Below are 20,491 nucleotides of genomic sequence, written 5' to 3' on the forward strand. Positions count from 1 at the left end.
GACTAAGGATCCAAGATTTGGGGAATGGAAGGATGTCAGGCTTTGAGGAAATAAGCAAATCAAAGGTATTAACATAGAGTAAGACTGCCTGAACTTGAACCTCAACTTTGCTACTTATTTGCATTGCGATAGATACACGTGCATAGTTCTTAGAACACTGTCCGGCACACAGTAAGAGTAAAAAGTAAGTGCTGTTACTCTTTCCGATGGAGTGAATTTGTAGGAAAGATGCCTTTAGCATCCAACATGATGCTTGTGAAGGGAAACACATGGATGTTTTCTAGGTAGATATGCTTTAAAAAAGTGATCAGGGCTGCCAGTGGATGAAAGAATAGAAATAATAATTGAAGTCACTAAAGCTGATGGGATTACAGAAGAAAGAGGAGAACCTGGGAGCAAACCCTGGGAATGCCTCTCTTCTAGAGAGAAGGAGGACACAATAGCAAGTTAAACAGTTAGAAGAGAGGTAAGAAAACTGGGAGAAGAAGGTTAGAGTCAAGAAAGCCAAGTCCCTTACTAAGGAGCTTCAAGAAGCATGACCAGCAATATCTCATACAAAAGGCAAAGATGGATGAGCATTTCCATTTCTTCTACAAGGAAAGTTTAAGAACTGAAGAAGCAAGAATGTGAGGATAGATACAAGAATAAGTAAATGGGTGACAATCATCAGATTAACTCATGTACATGTAGTGTTTTCTATGAGTCAAGCCCTGTGCTTTATTCTCTTTATAACTCTTACTTCACTGTTCAAGAACTGAAGCACAGAGGAGCTAAGTAATTTGGGCCTGGTATTCAGAAGTTTGTAAAGAATTGTGCTAGAGGCTATGGGAAAATATGGCCCTTGCCTCAAGTAGCTAATAAAAAAGTATCCATTGGGACCTTACAGGACCTTACAATTCTACAAAGACTGAGGGAATTCCCCCCTCTGTAGCCAAACAGATATTTCAGCCTTCTCTTAACCACTTAGCAATATTCCCTTGAAGATGCAGGAGAAACAAATGCTGGAGATTGGTCCAGTGAGAAGACAAGTCTCAGAGGTCAAATTCTTAGAAGACAGCTTCTTTAACAATATCTTTTTAAATTAAATTGTCCTGATTTGTATAATTCAAATGCCCCAAGACACAGAATGGATAGATGTTCAGGAATTTCCAAGAAATCTCTGGAAAGCAACTTAGTACTTTTGATCCCTTTTTAAAAACAACTAATGGAGGCACATTGAGCTATGTAAAAGACACCTCAGAAATTAAGCATTGGGTTTCAGATTTATGGTCAATATTATACCTGCAATACATTGCTTTCCAGGGATTTCTTCTGGGGAAAAGTTTGAAAAGTTTTCAATAAGATCTGAGTTGATCAGTCTGTCAATGGGGACTCTTGGAAGTTAAGGACTGAGGAAGTAAGATGGCAGCAGGTTGTAGAGTTTAAATTCACCACATTAGGTAGTGAAACCATGAAAACAAGACATAAAATGGCGGGTTTTGAGGTTTTATCTGGAATTGCGGAGAGATGAATTGGAATGGGAACTGAAGGAGTGGGGAGCAAAGCAGAGCTATGAAGTGAGGCGGGACTGAGTCTGGGGACCAGGGAGGGAAATAGCAGCGGTAAAGAAAATTGTGAAGGGGGGAAAACGAAACAGAACTGGCTGGATTCTCTGACCACACAACCCTTCCTTATTCAGAGGGTCACTGATTAGCACCTCCAGATTCAGCCCCGTCCCCAGCTCTGCTCACCAACCCTGCCATGGGCATGGTGAAGAGCACTCGTGTGTCAGCTTCTAGTCCTACTCTGCCCCCATGCCCTGGGTTCAGCAAACTGGCAGCCACTTTGTTTCTGTGCCCAAATCCCCACTTTACACGCTTGTCTTGGTAAATGAATTTTCCTAGTTCTTCCATGCAGAATTGTCCTTCCCTTCCTCCTCTGGGATCCGCAGAATCAATTCCCTGTTTCTCCTCCTCTCCCTCCTATTCCTCTTACCTTCTTTGAAACCCACAGGGTGCTAATCATTATACTGCATGACAGAACACTGTTTTGCAAAACCTCTACCTTTGCTGCCTGGCTTTCCTGACCAACTGAGTGACCCTCACACTCACCCCATCCCACTCCGGTGTCTATTTCCGATTTCCAGGTTGTTGATTCACTCAGGCACATCCATGCAACACTCTTGCAGCTTACAGTTCCCAAGTTTTTTAGAAGGAGATGACATGATATTTATCCAAAGCTTAATGAATATAGGAAAATTGAGAATAGCAAAGAAGAGTTGGCACTAACAAAATTGATGGTTTTGCCTTTTATTAGCCTCCGACATTTTGAATTCTAGGTGGACAAAAAGTTTGTTCAACCAAATGGAAAAATCACTTTTAAGAGAGATAAGAAAATGACTATTACCCACAGCAGTGAAAGATACTAAACAATAACTGAGCTAAATTTTGTCTCCAAAGGAAGAAACTCAAGCCCCTGAGAACATGTTGCTCCTTTGGACCAGCAAGAGGCCAATGCTCTGAAATTTGTGCTCAGAACACCAGGCGTGTTCTTCTTTCACGGAATGCTAGGTTGATGCATTAAACTTGGAGCACTTTGGGCATTTCACAAGTTTTCACTTCTTGTGAAAAGACGAAAAAAAGGTTTCCACATAGTATTAAAAACCAAATATTCGCGTGTGTGTGTGTGTGTAAAATCCTAAAATTCAAATATCAGTGTTGCTCAGTGTCAGTTCAAGTGCTAGACAGATTTTCCCTTAGGTTATTTCTGGAATCATAAACCTAAACCTGCAACCCCTGAGAAATCCCAATTTCAGTCTCAGACATTATTTCTGATGTTTTTAGATACCATTTTATACTTCATAACATTACAGAATACTAATTTAAAACTTGAAAATTATAACTGTTGTTCATAACGCTCATTTAAAACAGTGAAACCAATCAACACTGCATTTTTTTACTGATCTAGTCTAAAATCTTATTTTCTTTTTACCTTTGCCTATATTCCTTTTTCCTTAATTTGTTATACAGAAGAGCAATATGTATTAAAATGAATATATATAGGTATGTATGTATATGTATAAATAATCTTCACTATGTTGAAAATTGAGCTAGAAAACCAAGAAAAAATTAAATGTCAAGTGATCGAATATTACCATTTGCTTATCTTTATACACAGAAATAAAAAATAGTCCATTAACATAACTTTACTTAGACATTATTTTGAGAAAATATTATTGAAGAACCAACTAGAGTAGATCATAACTCATGTCACTGTTTTCCAAGTACTACCAGAATAATCTCTTTATTCATTATATTTTATTATTCATTAACTTTGTCAATTTGTAAGTACGCATGAAGCTGCCAATTAACATACTCTTCTGTGGCCTTTTGTATTAAAAGTTTTAAAACATAATTTGAATAATCCATTTCCCAGACTGTAGAAAAATGAAAATTATTCACAGTCACTTATACTGCATAAAACATTGCTAAAGTGAATAGTAACACACTATTTCCACTCGGAGTAATATTTCAGGAACTATGTTTTAAAGGTGGTAATGTGTTAGTACAGATTTGTTTTTGCTACTAAACAAATATAAGAATATTTTTATGAAATCCTTGAAGACAATGGTATCGGCTTTATAAGCTGTTTTTTAGTCATGCTCCTTTGGTCATGCCTTGTTTATCTGATCCCCATATAACTTAAAATCGAATCAGTGTAAACTCCTGAAACACAAAACCTATGTCCTCATTCTTCACTCCCCTTTGTCTTTTACATAGAACCTTGTGTCCCCACTTCGTGTTTTAAGACTCAACATTATGACTTGCTAAAAATAAGCATCTGCTAGATACCATGGTGGTGGCTGCTTAAATTAAACGTGTTATGCAGTATGAATAAGGAACCATGGCTGAGAAGCCCCTTTCTTTTTAGACATCATATGAAAATAGAAAATGACCGTTTTCAAGGATAGCCTCATTTACACATTCCAAAATGAAGCTAGGAGCAGAGCGCAAAAAACAAATTCCCAGACAAGGAATGTTAAGAGGGAGCAAATGGCAACTTGAGGCTTCAAAACCACTTGAGACGAGCATTCTACTGAGGTGTAAATGAGGAGAGTGACAGTTGTCATGAAGCAGTCATTCTGTAGCACCCACTGAACTCCCGCTACAGGCCAGCATGTACCTCTAGAGAGACTTAGGAGTTTTTTGGGTAGTAGAAAATAAGGGGAAGGAGTAAGATGCTGAGTATGACAAGAAAAAAATCCCTGTGTGGTCTTTAGCAACACTTTCAACTCTTCACCTGTTCTAAGATGATTATGAGCCAATTCCATAGGAGAGAAGGGGGATGGAGAAAGAAGAGAAAATGTTACACAGTTAAAGATAGAGATGAGAGAGAAAGAAATGAAAGAAAGAGAAACATCTCTCCATCAGTCTAAACTGAAAATACAAAAATCTGAGACTTGTATTCTATTCAAGCCCCTTTGCTTGGATTTTCAGTCTGACAATGGCCCCAATAATACACCAATATCACTCCCGAAAAACACTGGCTGGAAGGAATTGCTGAGATAAAGAAAGATGGGAGGCACTCTGTTCCCCTGTCTCAGGTTTTCACGTGAACAGACTTCTCACCCAGGAGAGGAGCAATTCTGTATTACATTGGCGCATGATAAGAATGTGACATTCATGGGCCCTACTTCTGTATGTGAATAGAATTTTTTCCCTCTTTGTCCCACTCCCAGTAGCAAGCAGGAACCCTGGGTAAGAGGGTCTCTTCATCAGACCCAAACTTTTCTCTGGTAGTCTGTACCAAGATCAAAATGCAGGGCACAAGATACTAGTAAACCAATATGCCTGCAGATCTGAAACCACAGTTTTCAATGAGATTTATATGTATTAAATGAAAACCAACTCAGAAATTTAAGAAAGGGTCTTATTTATTGTCCCTCAAAACTCTAGTAGAATAAAATGAGTGCGTGAGGCACCTATTTATCTTTTTCTTAATGTATAATGGTAATTCTTTCTAAACATAAATAATAACTGGTTAAGTTAGGGGCATACTCTTCTGTTCATTTGTTTATAAACTTATTAATAATTTGAGCCCTTAATTTGTGCTGTGGTATCAAGTTAATGTGCTGACTTTAAGCAAATAACCAGGGGCAGCATAGTATCTTGTCTTCAATATTTCCTTTAAATCTCTATTTCTTATAAAGATTTGGTCCAACACAAAAGAAAGAAAACCACCAAGAAATATTGAAGGAATAGAGATGTGAATAGATGAGAAAACCTACCAAGATCTTAATGCACAAAATCTCCAACTCGTATCCTTGTCTACTGTGTTGGATTCTAGCACACATCTCTCTTTTACTCCCTCTCAAAAGGTTCAACCCCGTTTCCCACATTGCTGTGCTCTTGCGAGAGATGGTATCAAGGCTCAACTCATCTGTTTGAACAATGACCATGTCTCCTCCCTGTGATTCAGAGTGGTCATTGAAAGGAGGGATGCAGGTGTGGAGAGGCGGCAGCAAAAGATATAAAATATATTATATTACAGGCTCCAGACAAAAAAAGAAAAAGAACAACGCTGTCTCTACCAAGCATTATCTTCCCTTCTGATGTTCCAAAGTGCTTTGTGGAAGATCATGGAAATTTATTTCACCAAATCAGCATTTTGTTTCCTAACCATATATCCATTTGTAAAAAGTGAAAAGAGATATTTAGGAATAAACTCTATTTAGCCTTACAGTCATAACACACACAAATGTAAACAAGATTACATTTTATGAAAATTTCAAACTACTAAGAAGAGAGTTCTCTTTTTCAGCCCCACTACCACCTCCAGCACCACAATGTTTAAAATACCATTTGACAGGAAAAAGTTAGTTGAAAATAGCCAGATAAATGATGCCCTTTAATGAATTCAATTTCCAAAAAATAAATTGAAATATGAGAAATATCACAGGATTTTTTTTAAGTTTTCCAAAATTTGAGTTAAGATAAACATTTTTGGTAGAATCTCTGACTTCATATCACCATAAGCCATAATAATACAATATGATAATTTCATAAAAATGAGTTCAGAAGTGCCAACATACATTTGGCTGGAATTTTGTTGAGTTTTTGTGAAGAAAGGATGGAGAAAGCAAACTTATCTTGCAAATAAGTCGAATTTGACTTCAAATTTGGGCAGGAATCATAATCAGTTAAAAGATGATAGATATACAGATGATAGATGATTGACAGAATGTTAATTTGTCAAAAGGTAAAAGAGTTTCTGAGGCTATGAATCTCAAATAGTTCAAACTCCATCAGTATTATAAAGATATGAACCTGCCTTCAAGCCTTCCCGGAAATTACCTATGGGAATTTTCCTCACACAGAGAACAGTGCCTACTGGATATATATGTATATATCTTCTACTTCTCAGGATATATTTTATTTGTATAACTCCTATATGCATAAATATGTAAACTCTCACATGTAGAAATGAGAGTTAAAGAATACTTTTAATAGATATTTCCAAATGAGTTCTTAAAGGCACTCAAATACTTTATCCCTAAAAAATTTCTTCTGGCTTTGAGAAACACAGTGAAGCACATTGCAAAAATTATTAAAACTGATCTGAAAAGGTGTGATTTCTCTCAAACGCGACTTTATAATCCCAAATATCTATTCTATTATGTCATTTATGAAACCACCTTAGCTTTTATTCTTGTTTTATGACTGCCCTATTTATTAAAGGTAATAATTTTAATAAAATAATTCTTTTATTAAACAATTAAATAATTATTCTTTAATAAAAGAATAATTTATTCATATAATTTATACATCCCTGTACTTAAATTACTTTGTAAGTCTAAAGGTATCTGACTGTGACATGGGGGACTTACTACCTTAATTGTGAAAATAACTTGGGACACTGTATTTAAAGTCAGCCACATCTAAAGGCGTAGCTTATGGAGCATTCAGACATCGACTATTTGAGGCTAGTGTGGCTCCTAGCCTCAAAGTTAGGAGCAGCTCTTTGATGAACGCTACCAAAGAGCACCAATTTGCTCCTCCACCCTTCCACTCCCCAACAGGTCTATCATTTTGCATTTTACAAAAGGATCATCTTCCAGGCCAACATGTGGAGCCCAAGTGCAACAGTTATTGGTGGCAAGAGTAAATTTCTTGTCTATAGGAAATAAATGAGTCAGGGATTCTTAGAAGGCAGAGGTGAAGGAGGAGGAAGAAGAGAAGAAGGGAGGAGGAAAAAAGGAAAGGAAGGATGAAGTCAGGGAGGGAGTAAATCAGATGTTGCGGTAATGAAATCAGCCTTCATAAAGAGATGATACTTTTCACAGGTAATGTTGGGGTCGTGTTTCAACTGTGTGATTTTGCATATGATTAAGGATTTATACCTGGCCTCCAGCATTTTCAGGTCCAAGTCCAGCTCTGCCACTTACTGTCCTGTGGGGCCTTGTGCCACTTCCTTAGCCTCAGCTTCCTACTTGACAAAGTGGAGATAATAACAGTACCTACCTTACAGACCTGGCGTGAAGATTAAATTATGCCAGCAAAGAGCCTGGCACCTAGCAAGTACTCACTTATTGGTAGACTATTATTAATGTTGTTTTTTAGATGGCTAAGTATTTAACGCTTTTCTGGATGAAAAATGGTATTAAACATTATTTTAGATATCCAAGAAAGTTTACAAGAGCCCACTGAAACACACACAGACACACAGGCATATAAGAAATGAATACCAGACTACATTCCCTCCATTCCTCCTCTGCTGTTGATTTATGATTGGTGGGGGTGGGGGTGTGGGAGGTGCTACATTGTTCAATCTTCATAGGTGTATTTTCTTTATTATTTAAAATAACAGTCCTTCAGTTACTGTGATAGAGTGCATTATAATTATCTGTAAAGCTTTTTAAAACACTAATATCCAGGCTCCACCCAGATACATAGAACCAGAATTTCTGAGAATGAGTCCTTCACATCAATAAATTTTCAAAGGTTGCCCCTTTTGGTTCTAAAAGGCAGGCAGAGGGAAACAGTGAGACTTTAGAAAATGATACAAGTTCAAGACTCATTTCTTCCACTCATTAGCAATATGGCTACAGATAAGATGCATAACCTCTCTGAGCCAGCTTCCATTTCTATAAAATGGGGATGATGATTTGTACCTACTTCTAAAGCTGTGGAGTTCGAATAAGATCATTAATATTAAAGCCATGCTCTGCAATTTGTTCTTGAAAGCCTGTTTTAAGCTCCAGGTGAAGAAGCCAGCTACCTTTGAACCTACAGATGAAGCACACTTGTCTTAGCATTTGGAGGGAAGAAACAAGAAGGAAAAAGAACACACTCACCGGTGGACAGTTCCACAGACTCTATTCTGGAAGTCTGTGTGGGGAAAGATGGCATGGTCAGCTCACACTCCCATCTCTTATTCAAATATAAGATTTCATTACCAGCTACTTTACTGTCTTCTTAGTATAGGTGAGGTAATATGATTAAGAAGAATGAGAAGAGACATATTTTAAAAGAAACATAAAACATAACTGCTTACATTCTCTGGAATATTTCTATAGTGTAAGCTTTGTCTACCTTCTCCAAACCCTAAATTAGTAGAATTCAAGAGCTAAGTCTCTAGTGTTGATTCAGCCCTGCTTGTGACTGCATTATTTAACCTATGAATCAGGGTTGAAGGATTGCTCTGACTATATGAAATAGAGAAAACAGAAATTTAACTGACATTAATTACCATGAATTTCTTCTGGTCTCTTTTTCACTAATCTAGATATACTAACTAAATCATGCAATGGAAACATACATCTGTGTCAGTTATCTTAATAAACAGCATTAAGGCTCATGAAAGAAAATAACATAAGCATTTTGTTCAGTTGAGTTTGGAGGCTTGGAGCAAACATAAAGGTTTTCAAGTCATAATGTATCTGACTGAGAACTAGCTCCTTATGCCATTCCCTGTCATTCTTACCCCTTTGTTACTAAATACAGTATTGGGATCTTTATTGCTATTTTAATTGGTCTGAGTGTTCAATACATAAATAATAAATATCGTTTCTTGTGGCATAAAGCTACCCTTCACCTTTAACAATACACTTAACCTTCTCTCAGAAGACACTGTCTATGAGTCCTTTTGCTTGAACAAACCCTATTTAGAAGATTCTGAAATCTTTTATGTTAAGAGAAATGAAACTTCTCTACTTGTTAGACTGATTGCAGAGACTAACTTATTTTTAAAAGCTAAATCAAGAGAGAACTGGTTAAATAAATCACTGTACATCCATAAAAGGGAGTGCTACAGAGAAGGATGTAGTTCTATTCATAGTCACATGAGAAGAGGTTCAAAATGTTTTTTATATGTAAAAGTAAGTTGCAGAACTCTATGTATAGTATAGCTCTACTTGGGTTGTATAAAGATTTTCTATGTGTATACGTGCATAAAATAACTCTGGAATGATATATATGAAATTGTTAACAGTGGTTATTTGTGGGGAGTGGAATCATAGGGTACTTTACTTTCCACTTTATACTATTCTGTACTATTAAAATGGTTTGCCATATGCAGGCATTACTGTTATAATTTTTTATTAAAAAATTAAAAAATACTCATAGGATTCTACCATGTAACTAACTCACTTCTATCACAGTCATATAAGAATTGTGTTCATGTACTGTCACTTTTACTCAGATGTTCCACTCTGCCTGAACTCGCTGTTTAAATTCTATTTGATAAATAATGGTAGAAAGGGAGAAAGCAATTGCAGTTGATAGGTTTCAGCACTAGTACAAATGGAAGTACATTGCAAAGCAAACAGCCCCTCTTTTAGGAAGGAAATAACCACAATATTCATCCCTTTGCAGTTTTCTATCAACTAACTGTGTACTCAAATTCTTAGAATAAACTTGATGTTTAAATTCCAGATATAGGTGATGGGGAGGAAGGCAGCAAACCACATTGCCATGTATGTACCTATGCGACAATCCTGCATGTTCTTTACATGTACCCCAAAACCTAAAAACGCAATTTTATATATATATATATATATATATATATATATATATATGGCTGCAAAGTATTACTCAGGAGGCTGAGGTGGGAGGGTCTCTTGAGCCCAGGAGTTCAAGGTCAGCCTCAGCAACATGGCAAGACCTCATCTCAAAACAAAAACAAAACAAAAAAGTTGCAAAGTGTTTTTCCATTCTCAACCTAGTTGAGAGGAGTATTTTAAGTAAACATCTACCATAATTTTTTTAGGTACTAAGATTGAAAACACAAACAAAATATTTTTATGTTAAATAGTAAAGTATTCCTAAAATGTTTAAAGTATGCCAGCGAGTGTGCATGTTTGTTAACGAATTAAATTACCAGACTGCCTCATTTTCATTTTTACTCTAAATTCTTTCATCACTAGAAATCTAGAGATAGGTATGTTTATAAATGAAAAAAGTTTTCAGAAACATATTCAGAACTTTAATTCTTGAATTTGGGATTCATATATATATTTTTTTTTTGAGACGGAGTTTCGCTCTTGTTACCCAGGCTGGAGTGCAATGGTGCGATCTCGGCTCACCGCAACCTCCGCCTCCTGGGTTCAGGCAATTCTCCTGCCTCAGCCTCCTGAGTAGCTGGGATTACAGGCACGTGCCACCATGCCCAGCTAATTTTTTGTATTAGTAGAGACGGGGTTTCACCGTGTTGACCAGGATGGTCTCGATCTCTTGACCTCGTGATCCATCCGCCTCGGCCTCCCAAAGTGCTGAGATTACAGGCGTGAGCCACCGCGCCCGACCGGGATTCATATTTTACCTAGGAACAATTTATGACTGTTTGGGATTTGAGCTATATTAGCCTTTGTTACCAGAAACCTTTTGAATCTTACTACAAACACCTCTTGTATTAGCAGTTCTGGAAATACACCAAGAAATGCACCTAAGAATGTGTAAAGACACACTTTGTTAAAGAAATCCTGAAACAGAGAAGATGAATACAACAGAGATTTACTTTTAAGACCCTTGAACACCATCTGCTGATACAAACATAGAGAAAACTTCAAACTTGGCATTCTTATATCTCAGCCAAACTTTCACAAAATCTCTCATTTTTCCCAAATTCTGACCTGGGGCGTTTCATCCCACAATCATCACTTCTGCCTATGATTCAACCGGCATCTTGTCAAATCTGGCTGCAAGATTAAGTTTCTCGATTCGGAATTCAATATTGTAACCCTAAGGATATAAGATTCAAGCTGGAACATTCTGGGTTTTTTTTTAATGGATAAAATTGTTTTGGCCCAAAGACCACAGTTCACCCTGACCAGAATGATGAATCATCGGGAGTGACACTAAGTGAAATGAGTTTGATGTTCTTGGTTTTATTTGTGCCCATTAAGCAGCATTTTACATTTGTCCTAACTCTCAACCTTTTGGAGAAAAGGTTGAAAGAGGCTTGTTTTCTAGTATTATTGAAGACTTTCAAAGTTAACTAGCTCTGTCTGAAGCAAGTCTGGCTTGCCATAGTCCGTTTCATTGTGTGTCCAACTCCATTCTTGCCCATTCTGTCTTTCCAATTTGGAGGAAAAGAACTGAAGATTTAAGAAATATCTACTTTCCCCCCACATTTCCTCAGTATCAATTACAGCTTCTAGTATTCTTGATTCTGTCTTGGTACAATATTTACCTTTTACTCTCAACAAAAACCTACTTCCTTAAAAAAAATTCTGTATATGAATTCTGCACTGAAAACTAAGCTCCCTATAAATGTCATACTTTGTTCTTTTGAAGAGAAATTTGCCTGAGTTCTGATCAGTGCTAAAAACACCATTTAACAGGTATGTAATCTTTTGAAAATATACATGTTTGAAAGTTTTTAGGTGTTAGTGATAGATGTTTTCTTCTAAAAATAGTTTTAAATTATTCATCAAAAATCAAAGTCATAAAATATGCAGAGTCAACATCATATTAAGCTCCAGAAATAATAAGTGCTATTTCACAGCATCGGAGCACTGGTTAACCACTTGTAAAAAGCTCTAAAGATTTAAAGAAAAGTTTTCCTTAATATTGAAATTTGTGTAGAGCACAAGCACTGTGAGGCATTTTTTACTTTTTTTAGGCTTATTTTTTTTAATTCTAATTTTCCTGTGCTAAAATATTGTTTTACTGTTTTTTTGTGTGATTTGAATTGCCAGGTGAGATGAGGTAAGCTTACAGAATAACTTAGAAATATAAAGTAAAGAAGCAAGTGTATTGGTGAGTTTTCTGCTGCCTTTTTGCTTTGTTTTGCTTGAGGTCTTGTCTCTCTTTCCAGTGCCCTCTCCTGCCTGGGAAGCTCACAAAGATTCACTTTTCACTTATTACTCATCAAACTGATTCTGGTTCACAGTGGAAAAGAGAAGAAAAGCGGATGGAGAAATGGCAGTGAAGAAAGAGAGCAAAATGTCAGAGCAATACGTTTGAGCAATTATATCCTTTTCATTAAAGGTGTCAACACATTTATTTGCATCTTTGACCCTAGGACTTGGGAGGTGCAGGAAATTGTAAGGGTACCTCTTCTCATGGGAAAAATGCACCTCCTGGGTTGGGGGAAGCCTGAAAATAGGTGAAAGTTAGAATACTCAGTTGATCTTCAATTTTTTTTTTTTTTTTTTTTTTTGTCTTATGATTAGAAAAGTGCTGCTGAAGGGAATAGGGTTGCATTTCACCCAGAATCAGTACCAACTATCAACAACTAATGTCTGTCTTTCAAAGAAAGAGTCTTTCATATCATGGGGTTTTAAAGCTAGTGATAAAACAAAAAGCTATTTTCTGAAGACCAGCCAACCTGAAAAACAAGTGTTTTAAAACCTAGAGAATTTCCTTTAACGTAAATAATCAAAGATGTTTTCAATTATTTTGCTATTACTTACATACAATGGTTTTACATTTATGAGAAGTGCTATCCCCAAAATAACAATAATATGATCATTTATAAACAGGGTATAGAAAAATAACACAAGCAAACAGCAAACCAGGAAGGAATTTTTCCTATAAAAATTAAGCAATTTTCACCATAATTGGCTCACATTGTGAAATTGGAAAGAACAAGGAAATAATAGAAAGAAAAATAAATCTTTACTGAAATATAGTGATAGCATTTCACTCACAACCCCTTCTTCAAATTGAGATGCAGAAGAAATGTGTAAAAAAGCAAAACTGATACAAATCTTGATTACAATTTTGGATCAGTTTAAGACAATATAGCTCAACAGAGCCATTTACATATGCTAACAGAGCAAAGCTTAACTCGGTAATTTACTTTATTGGACATACATTTCACCTACAAAAAAGTAAAAGAAAGGAAGGAGGGAAGAACAAAAGAAAGGAAGAAAGAGATGTAGGGAGGGAGGGAAGGGGAAAAAGAACACAAATCCAAGTTCGAGATTATATTTAGAGCAGCTATTATCTCCCAAGTAAAGGTTTGGCCATAAAATACAAATTAATTTAAAAGTTGTGTAATTTGGATTTTCTTTTAGTGTTCAAATTAAAGTCAATATTTATCTTTTTGCACATTGTTCCTTCAAGTCTGATCCTTTTATGTTTGCACTTTGTGTCATAACTTTATTTTCTGCTCAATCAAGCATTAGAAAAGAGTAACAGCTTGTACAATATCATAATGCAATTGAAAAGTGAAGTTTTTCAATATTTGCAGACATGTTAATTATATTCCAATTTTGGTAAGCAATAAAAAGAAAAAGAGAAAAATACTTTAAACTGGTAAGATGCAGTTTACATAGCAAAGAAAAGCTCAATGAAGAAACATCTTTCACTGATCTCTGAAACTTATTACATGCAAACGTTCTTTCGTAAGCATTTGTATTTTAAAAGTTGCAGCAACCTCTGCATGTCCTAGAGGTAAGAATCAAAAAGGTGTGAGTTCTTAAGCATTGAAAATAATACTTGAATCATATAGAGAGTTTCATTAATTGACCTTAGAGATAGAAAATTTAGCTTCAAGAGCCAAGTTCATATAATTGTTGTTTAGTATTAACATTATTGTATAGTGGTAGTACTATATTGATAAATACTTAAATGGACAAAATTGACTTTATCATTTAAATGTTTGCTTTGATTTTTAAAAATTCTAAACATAGTACAAATTAAGTCCATCTGATAAACTATAAAATGTTAACTTAAGACTTTTTATAAGTTATTAATGGAATATTAAGTGAAGCTTTATAGGTCAATAAGCAATACATAGTACAAATTCAATTTTGGTGAATACGGCACTTACCAAAAGAATACTAGCACCAGTATGTATAAGAAAAAATAATCCTTAATTAATCTGTATTTTTTCTACTATACCATTCATCCATAATACCTTGGGGAAAAAAAGTATTCTCAGTGAAATACAAGCAGTAATAATTTCACTCTCCCAAAATACATAAATTTGTTAAAGCAATCTGTCAGTTTCAAAAATATAGGCATTCACACCCACAAAAATGACTTTTTTTAAAGAGTATATGGGAGTTATGCTTTGCATGAGTAAAAGATGGTTAGGTTAGCCCCAGTGTTTAATTTATATATATAAGCCATGACTGTCAGTCTAAACTGACTGAGAACAATCTTCAAGCGTATTATTTACACCATTTCAGTGTCCCCTGTCCCTAGGCCACTTGCATCTCACATCAGTTTGAGCATATTTTAGGTAAACAATTATAATTAAAGCTACACTAAATACTTTTTGGAACAAGGGATGGTTTAAACAAACCTCCATGCAAAATTAACTTTTTGATGCTATAACAATGAAATATTTGTGTTTTTAAATCTCCACATGAGAAAACACACATGGAGATGCTGTTAAGCCAAATGCATGCACACGTAACTGAGCTCTGTCTCAGACATGTGAATTCGTTTTCTGATATACAACTTTACAACACTTCAAATGGTCTAAATGTACTTCGAAAAATAAGAGACCCATTGTACCAGTAAGGAAAATTGTAAAAGCTTTTTATTGCACTTCTAATGCTATTAAAATATAGAATGCATGGTCTCTTCTCTCTTTTACTAGTACTTTAGCAATGTCAACTGAAAGTGCATCCATGATCGCTTTATCCAGCTGTCTCTCTCCCATTCCTACCACATTCTTAGATATACTTGATAAATATTTTCATCTAATTTGCTTCATCTGTTGTTTTTATTAATAACTAATTTAATAGCCTCTGTTCTGTAATATTTGCAAAAGTCAGTCTATAGACGTGAAGCCAGCCGGGACCCTCAGGCCTGCACATCAGGATGGTGGGCTGGCTGGGTCCTCTGGGGACAGCAGTGCCAGAAGGAGTATTGGACATAGTGACCCGTCTGTATGAGATGAGAAAAAACAAAAACAGGAGGTCTGCAATACTGATGAACTAATCTGTCACTCACAAGCTCAGGTCTGCAAAAAAAAGGAATGAAGCACTAAACATTTAATGGCCATAAGAGATGAAAATGCAAGTCTTCATTTCTAAATGATAATCAAACCCAAGGTTCAGAACCTGCTTAACTGTGTAATTGAACTGACTTGAAAATCATCCCAAGGGTAACAATTCATCCTACGTTCAAGAGGTTAGGAAGCTAACTACAGGTAATTGCTATCAGAAATCTGATTTGATTACCAAAAATTGTGTAAATGAACCAAGTTTCTTGATCTTGATATACTAGGCAGGGAGTTTGTTCTTCCAAGTACTACACTGCTTAATTGCTTGCTTGCGGGAGGAAAAATCCTGGGGGAAAGGCATATATGAGCAGTTTCTACTCAGTGAAGCCAGCGCTGTGTCTTGAGCTGGATCATGACCAGAAACATAGAAAAGTCTACTCTTCCCTACAGTGGAAGCAACTGTGGATATTTCACCTAGGAGTGAATGAAAAAAACCTAAAGCTCATACTTCATGGAAATCTTTCAATATCCTGAATGGAAAATATGACTGAAAACTGGTTATTTGCTCCTCCAACGCAAAGCCATCTAGGAACAGGACTCAGAATAGAAAAAAAAAGAGCAAAAATAATAATTATTCCAAAATGTATTTGAGAATAAACACAGACTAACATTTGCAATATTAAATGGGAATGTTCACACCTGCTGAGTAGGTATAAGATGATATTAAAGTCAAGAGCTAAAAAATAAGCCATCCCTTTCTGGGAAATAATAAAAAATTATTTTCACATTCTTTTCCTTATTGTTAGAAGTAATCATTTGAGTACATACACTTATCTGTGCTATAACTATTTAAACAAATTCATTTCAAATATGTATACCATCTTTCTTTTTTATATTTCTAGATATGATTTCAATATAGACTTTCTGACTTTTATGGTATGCATATAGGACAATATTCTATTTTTCTTTACTTTTAAATACTGTTTCAATTTCAAATAAGAAATAAGCATTCTAGTTTGTACATTTTTAGCACAGAAATGTTTACAAACTTCAGAACAATTGCTTTATAATTTACTCACTTGACATTTTGAGGGTTTTTAAACAAATTATCAGAAATAACATCTTCAGAAAGCATGTGACTACTTTGATGCAACTATTTACAATGTATTCATAAGAAGTCATTAACATGTAGAGTTCTTAGACATATGGAACCTTTAAAAATTATACTAAAGAGTACACACAAAATACAGAGCTATGTAATAATAACTAATTTTAAATCCTGACAAATTAGAAGTTAAGCTTACTATCTGTAAAAATATGTACTGATTTCTTTTTTTAAGCAGATTTTAAAAAGCCTTTAAAAAGTATATGCCTTTACAATTGATTTCCAATAAGCAATACTGAATAAAGAACTACAAGTGACTTTCCTGATTTTTCACCAGAAATATATAGAAAAAGGAAATCCTATTTCTTATTAGAGATTAAAGTACAGTAATTCTGCACAGTATTAAGAACCATAACTATGCCATACAGAAGAAACCTGCAACCTAAGAAAAGTTTTATTAAACAGGACAAGACAGTGATCAGGGGTTCAAGTTTTATTTCAATACGAAAAAGTCATCTATTATAACAGACATTTATTTAATTCCCTACACCACAATTATTTTAGTTGTATTTGATATATTTGCGCATCAGTGAATATTTATATTGAAACAGGTATTAAGAGTATATGTAATCAGTTTAAATATTTTCTCCTGCCTAGAGACTTCACTTCATATGTGTCTATAGAACAAAAATCAGCTTGAAAGTTTTAAAAAATATTTCTCTGTCGAAGCAAATATCTACTTCTTTTATAATAGTGTGAGCCTGTGAAAACATGGTATTATGTATTTGACATTTTCCATCTAAAAATACATTATGAAGCATGCTGGTATTAATAAACCATGTGCTTTCAGAACCCTGAAGTGCTTTTCTATAATTTTGTTGAAAACAGAATAAGATGGTATATTTTCCACCATACTATTAACATACAGCAAACAAATTTTATGTCTTTACCTTGACAGCTTGTCTTGATTGGAAAGTATACAAAAAAAAAAAAAAACTTTTAGGAGTTTATAAATATTCGTGACCATAGTCTGATGCATGAGTTAACAATCCATAAGTAAATACAGATAACTTAGAAAAATTTAGTCAAAAAATACATTACAAAAAAAAAAAAAGAAACCATATATATTTCCTTTTTCCTCACCCCACCCCCATCATAGTCAGAAAAATCACCCTCCCTCTGCAGCAGGGTACTGTCCTTCCTTTCACCACTTTAGTTATCTGAAAGCAAATGAAAACACAATGATCCTTTCCCTCCTCTGATTTAGCTTACAACGCAAACATTTTAACACAAACATAAACTACTGGCTTCACAGAAAGCACCAAACAGAAAAAACAAGACTCACTGACCCATTTGGAAGACAAAGACGACAGAGCAGGAAAGCTCTAAAAATCAGCTTGTGAGGCCTCTGAGAGATATTCTTCTGGCATTTCATCACAGCAGCCCCAGACCAGCTCACCTCCCTGGATACAAGGAGGAGGCACTAAATAGAGCTGTTTATTAAAGCTGCTGTGCTGGATTGCATTAGGAAGCGCGAGCAGACCACCTGGACCTTTCAGATTGTGACAGTGTTTAATTTGCAGCCTGCCCCTCTGCAGCAGCCAAGACTCTACTACATTAACCGGGCTCAATCACACATTATCTGGGTTAGAAGTCAAGGCACATGTATTTATATATTTATATTTCACATATGGAGAAAGGGAGAGAGGGAGAGAGAGAGAGAAGGAGAGAATGCAGTCAAAATAAAAATACTGAACAGCATTAGAAAAATTTTAACTACTACCTTGGAAACCACACTTGATTCTCTTCTTGCACTTTCTTTCAGAGACCAAAATCTAAAAAGAAAGCAAATTCCTAAAATAGATTTTTAAGAAACATTCAGCCCAAATTATAAATTAGATTTGTTCTTCAGTGTTTTTGTTGTTGTTTTAGTTTTTGTTTAAAAGGATCACATTGAAGTTTTAAGCTGAGGTTTCCCTGGTCAGATTTAATGGGTGCCTTTTGCCTTTCGCACTTTCAGCACTAAACTGGCAGGTAGCTGAAGATACAGATAGAAAGATGGTACTGTAAATATGAATTATGTGAATCATATGGTGAGACCCTTGTGGAAAAAAGGGGAGTTGAGAAATGGCTGACTCCATACCTGACCAATTACAGCTTGCATGGTCCCCGTGTCCTGCTGCGCTGAGAGATCGCAATCCATCATATGTTGTCTTTGAAAAGGAGAATGGGGGTTTCTGGCATGCATCTGTCAATCAACTTCTGCACTCACAACCATCACCAAAAGCAAGGGGAAAAAAAGTCAAGCTGCTCCACCAAATAGGATGAAACCGTCATGTGACCTCCGGCAGACACGCACACACACATTCACTACCTCCACAGAGCGTAAGAATTTTCTGTAGATATGAAATGACATTGACAAATATCCAATACCAAGTAAATAAAGTGAGACAAACAGCTATTCACCAAAGACAAAAACATGGGCTGTAATCTTCCACTAAAGGTTTAACAAACCTATGAGGATTGTTTTTAATGCTCTAGAAATTTATGTTTAAAACAAAACAGAAACAAAATGAACTATCTCATGTGTGTCTCCATTAAGACTTTGATTTTTGTGCTATTATATAAATTTTTTAAATCATAATTTTGCTCTACTTTTCTTAAGGGGTCCCTACTGATTTTATTTTTAAAATCTCTAAATGACCTTTTGATAATATGCAGTTATCTCTGTTGTTTCATATAAAGACACCTCTTCAGAGAAGCTTGAAATGTTAACTGTTATGTAACAGATACCCTGATATTTGTGGACTGGAAGTGGACATAGAAAATCATCTGTAAACTATAATGGCCACTCTAATATAAAATATTCAAAGTGTGTAAATAGTAGTCACTAAACTTTCCATCTTCTAAAAGGTAAAGGAATGATTTACTTGTAGCTCATCTAAACTGATGTAATGTGATGACAAGTATTTTAACTTTTTAAATTTTAATTTAAACTATCTGATTCCACACACTCTAGGGACAGATTGCTAATGCATTATGGGTCAGTTATTGTTAAGGATGACAAGAATATAACCTACCAGCTTTTTAACCTTCTTAGGCTAAAGATCAGAACATGACTTTCAAGACATTCCTACTGATATTATAAAGTTGCTCCCCGAAAACCCCAAAACCGTAAACAGCATCAATTAACTTGGTGGCTCTGTGGCAGTGAAGAACGTTTGCATCCGTCTACTTTTTAACTGAAGTCCATTAGTTGGTGTACTCTCCCTAGCTTTTGAAAAAAATGTATGGGAAAACCCTGTGCTAATATTAAAATGAAGATATTTTTCAAGGCTGGAAACTGCTGACAGGTCGGGGAGCAATGAGAAATATTTAATACAGAATATATACTATTATGTATATAATTGCATAATATGCATCACTTGAAAATTAATCAAAAGGAACTTCAAGTAAGAAAAAAAATTTTCAACATTTTTAAAGAAAGCTTTAGGACCAAAGAATGAAAGACTGAAGTCTCATAGACTTCTCATTAAAAATTGCTACACACAGACACACACACACACAGAGAGAGAGAGAGAGAGAGAGAGAGAGAGAGAGAGAGAGAGAGAGAGAGAGAGAGAGAGAGAGAGAGAAAGTTAAATCAGCATCCCCAAACAAAATGAGACTGTGAACCAAGTGGGTAGCCCCCCTGGGAACGGAGGGCTAACTGAGGAAAGGCCCTTCTAAACATCGTTAAATGTTCCATCTGCGTGGAAGCCCTATCCGGGGGTTTCCGCAGTCATCCCAGATCAGGATCTCGCGCGTCCCATCGTCTCCTCTGGCCGGGGAAGGGGAAGCCAGGGAAGCCAGGCGCGGTGGGAAGCGACAAGGACTGAGCCAAACTTGCCGGAAACCTGCGGGCTCACAGAGGGCAGCGGGGCGCGACTGCTCCCGGCATCGCCTCCTGGGGACCCCGCCTGGGCGGACAGTAGTAGACGGAAAGCCGGGTGATGGGACCAGGGG

The 20,491-nt window shown here is 35.8% G+C and overlaps 1 protein-coding gene across 1 annotated transcript in view; it reads right to left on the reverse strand.

Moving 5' to 3' along the window:
• Positions 1-18,734, reverse strand: part of POU6F2 (POU class 6 homeobox 2) — a 469,381-nt gene extending 450,647 nt beyond the window's left edge. Inside the window, exon 1 of the mRNA XM_064366754.1 lies at positions 18,630-18,734. Coding sequence (XP_064222824.1) covers positions 18,630-18,734 — 105 coding nt within the window. The remainder of the gene's footprint in view (positions 1-18,629) is intronic.
• Positions 18,735-20,491: the final 1,757 nt, after the last annotated feature.

This window comes from Aotus nancymaae, unplaced genomic scaffold, assembly GCF_030222135.1.
Source record: "Aotus nancymaae isolate 86718 unplaced genomic scaffold, 86718_ANA_hifiasm-v0.15.2.pri h1tg000065l, whole genome shotgun sequence".
Classification (NCBI taxonomy): domain Eukaryota; kingdom Metazoa; phylum Chordata; class Mammalia; order Primates; family Aotidae; genus Aotus; species Aotus nancymaae.